Source organism: Lemur catta, chromosome 9 (assembly GCF_020740605.2).
Source record: "Lemur catta isolate mLemCat1 chromosome 9, mLemCat1.pri, whole genome shotgun sequence".
NCBI lineage: Eukaryota > Metazoa > Chordata > Mammalia > Primates > Lemuridae > Lemur > Lemur catta.
The window spans coordinates 24,268,810-24,277,320 of NC_059136.1; the positions used below are offsets into that span (position 1 = coordinate 24,268,810).

The 8,511-nt window shown below is 62.6% G+C and overlaps 1 protein-coding gene across 1 annotated transcript; it reads left to right on the forward strand.

The window, feature by feature from the left end:
* Positions 1 to 247: 247 nt before the first annotated feature.
* ARC (activity regulated cytoskeleton associated protein) lies at positions 248 to 3,704 on the forward strand. The gene is made up of 3 exons (XM_045560656.1): positions 248 to 2,224; positions 2,462 to 2,615; positions 2,827 to 3,704. Exon 1 carries the CDS (start codon positions 437 to 439, stop codon positions 1,553 to 1,555), a length of 1,119 nt encoding a protein of 372 aa, XP_045416612.1. The 5' UTR covers positions 248 to 436; the 3' UTR covers positions 1,556 to 2,224; positions 2,462 to 2,615; positions 2,827 to 3,704.
* Positions 3,705 to 8,511: the final 4,807 nt, after the last annotated feature.

Below are 8,511 nucleotides of genomic sequence, written 5' to 3' on the forward strand. Positions count from 1 at the left end.
GAATGAGTGCCGGGGTGGGCGGCGCGAGCGCAGCGATTAGTCACCCCCGCCCGCCGGTGTGCAGGGGGAGGGAGCCCGCGAGTGGGCGCGGGAGGCGGGGCCTGCGGGGGGCGCGGGCGGGGCGCTGGCGGGTGCCTGCGCTGGGCCAATGGGAGCCGCGGCGCCGCGAGGGGGCCGCCCACGGGCCCGCGCTGGCGGCATAAAGAGCCCGCGGCTGCGGCTCAGCGCAGAGCTTGGGTGCCGCGTCCTCCCCAGCGGCAGAGCCGGCCCTGCCGCGACAGACGGACGCGCCCTCAGCTCCGCACGGATCCCGGACGCTACTGGGACACACGCGGACCCAGGCCTCCCGGGCACCGCCAGCAGCTCCCGCAACCTCCCTCCGTCTGCCCCAAGAGGACTTTGCCGCCTGTCCGGAGCGCCCTGCCACCTGCAGCAGATGGAGCTGGACCACATGAAGAGCGGCGGGCTCCATGCCTACCCGGGGCTGCGGGGCGGGCAGGTGGCCAAGCCCAACGTGATCCTGCAGATCGGTAAGTGCCGGGCCGAGATGCTGGAGCACGTGCGGAGGACCCACCGGCACCTGCTGACCGAGGTGTCCAAGCAGGTGGAGCGCGAGCTGAAGGGGCTGCACAGGTCGGTGGGCAAGCTGGAGAACAACCTGGACGGCTACGTGCCCACCAGCGACTCGCAGCGCTGGAAGAAGTCCATCAAGGCCTGCCTGTGCCGCTGCCAGGAGACCATCGCCAACCTGGAGCGCTGGGTGAAGCGCGAGATGCATGTGTGGCGGGAGGTGTTCTACCGCCTGGAGCGCTGGGCGGACCGCCTGGAATCCATGGGCGGCAAGTACCCCGTGGGCAGCGAGCCAGCCCGCCACACCGTCTCCGTGGGCGTGGGGGGTCCCGAGAGCTACTGCCAGGAGGCTGATGGCTACGACTACAGCGTCAGCCCCTACGCCATCACCCCGCCACCCGCCGCCGGGGAGCTGCCAGGGCAGGAGCCAGCTGAGGCCCAGCAGTACCAGCCGTGGGGGCCGGGCGAGGATGGGCAGCCCAGCCCCGGCGTGGACACGCAGATCTTCGAGGACCCTCGGGAGTTCCTGAGCCACCTGGAAGAGTACCTGCGACAGGTAGGCGGCTCTGAGGAGTACTGGCTGTCGCAGATCCAGAACCACATGAACGGGCCAGCCAAGAAGTGGTGGGAGTTCAAGCAGGGCTCGGTGAAGAACTGGGTGGAGTTCAAGAAGGAGTTCCTGCAGTACAGCGAGGGCACGCTGTCCCGGGAGGCCATCCAGCGCGAGCTGGACCTGCCGCAGAAGCAGGGCGAGCCGCTGGACCAGTTCCTGTGGCGCAAGCGGGACCTGTACCAGACGCTGTACGTGGACGCTGATGAGGAGGAGATCATCCAGTACGTGGTGGGCACCCTGCAGCCCAAGCTGAAGCGCTTTCTGCGCCACCCGCTGCCCAAGACCCTGGAGCAGCTCATTCAGCGGGGCATGGAGGTGCAGGGTGGCTTGGAGCAGGCTGCTGGAGCCGGCTGGCCCTCACGCCCCCACTGAGGACGAGTCCGAGGCCGTCACACCAGCCCTCACCAATGAGTCTGTAGCCAGTGACCGGACCCAGCCCGAATAGAGGGCAGCCGGAGCCCCCAGCCTGCCCGCCACACCGGCCTGTGGCCTTTGCCAGCTGGGACTTTTGAGCTGGGGCTGACTCCTGCAGGGGAAGCTCTCGTCCTGCTGGGGGCCCTGCTCGGCCTCCCGGCCCAACTCTTGCACACACGCCATCCAGATGCGGGCAGTGCCCCAAATAGCAAAGGAGCCCCTCTCCCCTGCAGGGCTCTGCCCCTCTCCCTCCCCTCCATCTGTCTCCTCAGTCCTGGCCCACCCTCCACACTCAGGCCACCGCAGAACGTCCCCAGCTTCCTCATTCTGCTTCAATGCCTGGGCCCTCTGGACACTGAGAAAACCAAGTGTCTGGATGGCTGTGGCCAGCAGTCACTGTGCTCACAGAACGCCCCAGATCGGAAGCTAAGGCAGAACCAGTGCCCAGGAAACCTCGGCTTCCGGCACTGCCACCCTCTCCTGGCATCACCAGAGCCAGCCGGCGCCCTCCCTGCCTGCCAGGGCAGCTGGCCAGCCCCGGGCAGCCTGGCTCCCTCCTCCCCGGAGAGCCAAAGCCGCATATGCAGCAGCAGCAGCCCGGATGTCCTGGTGCCTCCTCGCCCTCAGGTGAGCCCCTGCCCCAGGCCTCATAGAGCTGGGAGGGCACAGGGCCCAGAGGCCGTTTTCTAGGTGGGCCCACTGAGGCTCAAAGGCATCCCCAGCAAGTTAGCAGTGAAAGGATGGGGGTGGTGCTGTGGGGGGGGAGCAGAGAGACAGGGGTCAAGGAGAGGGGTGGTGGGAGGCAGGGCTGAGGGAGTTTGCTGAGCCAGCTCTCACAGGGACCCGCACTTTCTCTCGCCCCAGCACCAGTGATTCATGCCAGCCTGGAGAAGGAGCAGAGCTCGGCTCGATGACTCACCGTGGCAGACAGAGGGTCCCAGAGGGGCTGAGTCCTCAAATCCGGCTGAGGCAGCAGCCGGCACCCTCAGCACCCTCGGAGCCAGGAGAGTGACAGCAGGTAATGGAGTGCCATCCCTCCGGCCAGACCCACTCCTCAGCTGTCCTGACCAGGAACAGCTCTTCCCCAGGCCCCGGCCCCAGGCCACTCTCCAGTGCTCTGGGCAAGCTGAGAGCAGCCCTGTCTGTCCAGCTCCAGCCCCTCCCTGTGGTGCCCTGGCTGCTGTCCCTACACTGTCCCTGACTGTCCCATTTCTTCCTCATTCTTTCAGGTTTCAAGACTCCCACAAAGTCTTTGCTGCTGTGTCTGGCACCGCCACTGCCCTCTCATCTTGCAAGCTGTCTACACAGAAGTCCCAGGACAGCCAAGAGAGGGAGGCTGCAGACAGAAGGCGGCTGTGGCCGAGGCAGCATCCCCAGCTCAGCCCTGAGAGCTGGTAGGAAGACAGGCCAGCATGAGGGCCAGGGCCTGCCGCTATGCCCGCCCCGCTGGCTGCCAGCTGCCCGCCCCCAGAGCCACTGCAGCAGGAGTCGGAGGGCAGCTACTCTAAGCCGTACCTCCCTCCAGCATGGGAACCCCTGCCTGCTGCATGGCCATTGTCTCTGCCAGAGCCCTCCAAGAGCCTTGAGGCTGGGGCCACTGCTCCTGCTCCTGCCCACGGCCCAAGCCCTGCCTAGGAGGTCCCGGAAGCCTTTGTTCCTGGGTGATTCCAGGCACTCTGCCCAGGCTGGACCCCCACCCCCTGCCCCAGCACCAACACCCTGGTGCGGGCCATTTGCATCTGTGGCCCAACAGGCCCTGCTTGGGGGTTCCTATTTCTGCCTTGTCCACTGGGGTTTCCAGATTCTGGGGAAGCAACTCTGCAGACAACTCCAACAGGTCCTCCACCCTGCACCCATGCCAGCCCCCCCAGATTTTATTTTTGACATAAACCATAACCCATACTCATAGGCATAGGCTGCAGAGAAGCCGGGCCTGAGGAGACCCTGGGGACCTCAAGAGGGTGTGGCCAATCCTCCCTTCCCCCTCTCCCCCTCCCGCCACCAAGATCAGGCCTTGACTGTCTAGCCAGGCTGTGTGCACCCCTGCCATCTTACCCTGAAGACAGACTCTTTTTCTAAGATTTTGTTAATAAAACACTGAAACTTCTTGGAGTGTTCATGTTGCCATTTGTCTGCTGGTTTGGTCTGGGCTGGGCTGGGACAGAGCTTCAGAGAGGCCCCCTGGCCTACAGGGTGACTCCGGAGCACCCGTGGATGCAGCGAGGGGTCCCTGGGGTATGGGGAAGCACTGCCTGTCACCCCACAGGGCAGCCTCCGTCAGGGTCCAGGATCCTTAGGCTGGAAATGAATTTGGGGCTCCCCCAACCCTCCAGCCCAGCAGGCCTGGCTTGACCCTGCACCCAGACCTGCAGCAGCCATTGGCAGGGGTGGCCCCCAACTGAGGACTGTCCCTCTGTGGCTCCTGCCTAGGATGTGCAGCTGGGTGTACAGGGGACTCTATTACCAGGACAGGGCTTGGCCCACACAGCCTTCTCAGGCCCTGGGGTCCTGGGGACCTGGTCCACACAGGAGCCCAGCTGAGGGGACCCTGGCCAGTCTCCTTATCTGCCAAACATGGGAACCATCCTAGTACTCCCCATGCCTGGGCTCAAGAACTTAGAAATGAGGGTATTTCGGTGCCCTGCAGAAGGTTGGCCCACCCTGCCTTTGAAGAGGACGCTGGGGTGGGAGAGAGGGCCTGGAGGGGCGAGGGCCCCTGTACCAGTCAGTGTTCAAGGAGAAGCAGGACCCGTCAGGGACAGGGAGAGGCTCATTGCAAGGGGTGGGCTTGCTCCATGGTGGGGCGCTCTAGGCCAGTCCTCAATCCCCAGGGCAGGTACGACTCCCCACACCTGGTGCTGGCATCCACAGGTGGAGTTTCTTCTCCATCAGGGAAGCCTCTGCTCTGCTCCTGCGGCCTCTCCCCTACCCGGACCAGGCCCTGCAGCTTAGCTGGGATGCCCTTCCTTGGAGTCAGCCGATGATGGTCTTTAATCACACCCATAAGCGCCCTCAGCCCCTCAGGGGGCTGCTCTGCTGCTGGGGTCCTGGGCCAAAGTGTCAGGGCAGCCATGGGCACACACCCACAGCCCCACCTGGGGGAGCACTGCACCTGCCTGGTGAGGAGGCTCGGGGAGGGCAGGAAAGGGGAGGAGACTGAGCGAAGAGAGCCACCTGCCGCCAGGAAATGTCGTCACCCTCTGCGCAAAGCAGGCACTCCATGATGAAAGGGCCGCCTCCACCCTATTCTTCTCTTGTATTTCTTTTAAATAATGAAATTGCTGACAAGAATGGGGAGAGGAAATTGGCAGGAGCAGGAGGCTGGGGCCCCACCGTGCTGCCTGAGAGGCAGTCATTTTCTCAGGAGTACTACTGCTCACACGGAAAGCCGCAAGCTGTAGATGTGTTTTCTGTTTAATAAAAGGTTACTCCCTGTAATTGTGAGGCAGGATATCCGAACACTCAGGTAATGTGAGATGCAGCTCTGTGTCTTTGTGTTCCCAAGAAGCTGGAGGGTGAGCGGGGGTGGCGGGCATCAGACGCCCTGAGTCCCTAGGACAGGACGTTCTTGCTACGAGCCCCTCTCCACCCCTCACTGCTCCCGCCCACCCAGGTATCACAGACTGCTTACCTCTTCACTGCAGGGTGGGGAAACTGAGGCACATAGAGGGGCTGTGCTTGCCTCAGGTTGGGGAGCAGAAGTGGGCCTGGGGCAGGGGCACCCAGGAAACCCCTGGGGGCTCACCCTGCAGACTCAGTTTGGAGGAAGGCCCCTGAGTCAGTCCCCTCCTCATAGGGCTGCAGGTGCTGGGCTGCGTGGGTGCTTGGGATGTCATCTCTGTTGCCCTCAAGGCTCAGCCCAGCGTAGCTGTCCCAGGCTCAGCACAGTCACTGTCACGCGCTGGCCACTGCCGCTGAGGGTAAGAAACGCAGCAGCTGAGCAAGCGCTGGGGTCGGGACATACGTGAGTGGGCGTGAAGCGAGGCTGCCTCAACAGACACCCAGCACATGCAGTGGGTCATCTTCTCTCAGGCAAGCAGGTGGCTGGGCTCCGCCTGTTCATTCAGAACCGTCCATGTTCTTCTGCCACCCCAGGGCACTGTATTGGTTGCTTGAAGCCTGGGCTGCCCTGCGGAGGGGCTGCTGCCAGTGGGAAGGGGCAAGAGATGCGGAGGGGCAGGATGCAGTTGTGAGGCCAAGCCCAGGAAGGGGCTCATCACCGCCACTGGCACCCATGCAGGGGACACAGTCTCAGCCCGCGCCCAGCGCAAAGGGCCTGGACACTGGGAGGAAGGAGGGAGGGAGGATCTCAGTGGACAGCCAGGGGACAGAGGCCACACTGAAAATTGTTTAGGGTGGTGTGTGCAAAGAATTTAACCTTGCCCAACAAGGGGTCTGGCCTCTGACCTTGGGCCTTGCAGGTCGTCACTACGGCCTGGAATGTCCTGCTTGATAAGAACGTCCTTGTCTACTTGGGGACAGAGCCCAGGGAAGATGCAGGCACTGTGCGTGTCGGCACACAGCCTGGCCAGGGGAGGCAAGGCTGTCCACCACTTCTGTCTGGGATGGGACCTCAGAGCCAGATCCTACGACTCCGCGGGGGGAGGACACCTAGAAGCTCGGCATTTGGACCCTCCCGGACTCTGCCCCACGCACCCCTGACCTGGGTTGGTTCTCCATGGCATCTTTCCTCTGTAATCAGCCATAGCTGGGAGCGTAAACTCACGGGGGTCCTGGGAGTCCTAGAGAACTGTCAGACGTGAGGGTGGCCTTGCAGCTGGTGTTGGGAGCATGCCCCGGGGAGAAGGTACCCCAGCCTGGGAGCAGGGCCACTGGAGCAGATCCCCTGGAGCGGTCTGTGGTCTGGACAGGGACATGTCCTCTGGGCCCCATGGACTTCCTGCCCCATTGGGAAGGCCGGGGTGGGAGGCCCAGGACTATGTGCTCTAGCCCTGCCTGGCCGGGCCTCCAGACACCACCCCGTCCCAACCTCAGTCCCTCTGGGAACCCCTCAGGGCCCACGGCCGGAAGGGAGGTGCTCTCTGACCTCACAAAGCCCAGCTCATCTCTCCTCTTACCTTCCTTTTCCTCTTTGAAAAGTGCCCTTCACCCCCCACCACCCCTCCACTCCCTCCTCCCCCAGCAGCCGCAGGAGTCGGACAGCTCTGCCCCCAGCTTCCCTGCCCCCACCCCCAGCCCAGCCGGACACTTGAGGCTGGCATCGTGAGCGCTGGCCCTCTGCTTCCAGCAGCCAGATTCTCTTCAGTGTTAAAATGCTTAAAATATAAAGCACATACAATTTTGACAAAAATAACGTTTTGCGTTTGATTCTCTTTTAAATTTCTATACCAATTTCAGCTCTTTTGGGGGTTAAAAGACCCTTACCAACTAGGAAACAGTCATGACACCAACACAGTTAGAAGGGAGGGTGCTTGTGTGGCTGCTCCCGACACCAGCTGCAGGATGCCGCGAGGGCCCAAGGCCACGCTCACATCTGACAGTTCTCTAGGACTCCCAGGACCCCCCGTGAGTTTACACTCCCAGCTACGGCTGATTACAGAGGAAAGATGCCGTGGAGAACCAACCCAGGTCAGGGGTGCGTGGGGCAGAGTCCAGGAGGGTCCAAATGCAGAGCTTCCAGAGGTCCTCCCCCCTCGGGGTCGTAGATCGTGGACAGCCTTACCTCCTGTGGCCAGGCTGTGTGCCAACACGCACAGTGCCTGCATCTTCCCTGGGCTCTGTCCCCAGGCAGACAAGGACGAACCTGCTTCCCGGTCCCACAGGCCTGGGGGCCCAGACACGAGGCAGCAGCCCCAGGACAGGCTCCTCTGGCGCTCAGCCACCACTTCTGTCTGGGATGGGACCTCAGAGCCAGAGTGGCACTCCTTGTATGGATGGGGAAACTGAGGCCCAGGAGAGGCTGGAAGTCACCAGGGTGACCCAAATGGTCCCCCTCGCATGGGCAGCAGCACTGAGCTCCCCCTTCTCAGCCCACCCCATGTAGCCCTGAGCCTCTTCTGGGCACCAGGCTGGGATGGGAGTCTGGCTGGTTCCACAGCAATTGTGGGTGGGTCCCTACACCTCCCGAGCCTCAGTTTCCACACCCAGAACATGGGGTTGTGGAAGGGAGCCGCACTGCAGGGGAAGCCCAGCAGGTTCGTCCATGCAGGCCTTAGTCCATTTTCTCTGTCATAATGGAAGACCACAGATGGTTCTGGAAGCTGGAGGTCCAAGCAGGTGGCACTCTGCCCACCCAGACTGGTAGCCTCTCTCTCACCCACCGCAAATTGACCCTACCCAGATGACCACAGGTGACCTCAGTGCTGACCTCATGGGGACCTCTGTGAGAGCAGCAGCTAGGCCATAGGGACTGTGCAGTGGCCTTTCCAGAAGCCACTGTGGGGACCCATGTTGGCATGGTGGGGTTTGCTGTCCCCAAGCCCCCAAAGCTGCCAATGCCCTGCTCTTCTCCCTGGGCTGCAGCCCGCCACCCCTGGGTGCTAACACTGCTGTCGGGGCACTCCAGCTGTGATCATCCAAAGCCACACTCCTGGCCCCAGTCCTGGTCCTCCCCCTCCCCATCTCCCAAGGGCCCTGGCCCCCAGCCCACTCCCCAGCGCAGCTGGCGCAGCGTCTCCATTCCTCAGCAGAGCCACACTCACCGCCACCCCACAGTGGCGCCTCCTGCCCTCCCAGCCTCTTCCCAGCAGAGCAGACCACTGTTTTCACTAAATTAATATTCAGTGTTCAATTACTGTGAGCCATGAAATACCATCCACGGCAGACAACTATGACCACATTGCCTTTGTTATATGGCATTTTTTTTTCTGGAGTTTCAGTTGCTTCTGTCCGGAGCACTGTTCGCCTCTGCACACGCTCACCCCCCGCAGGACCCCAAGGGGCCAGTTTTGTGT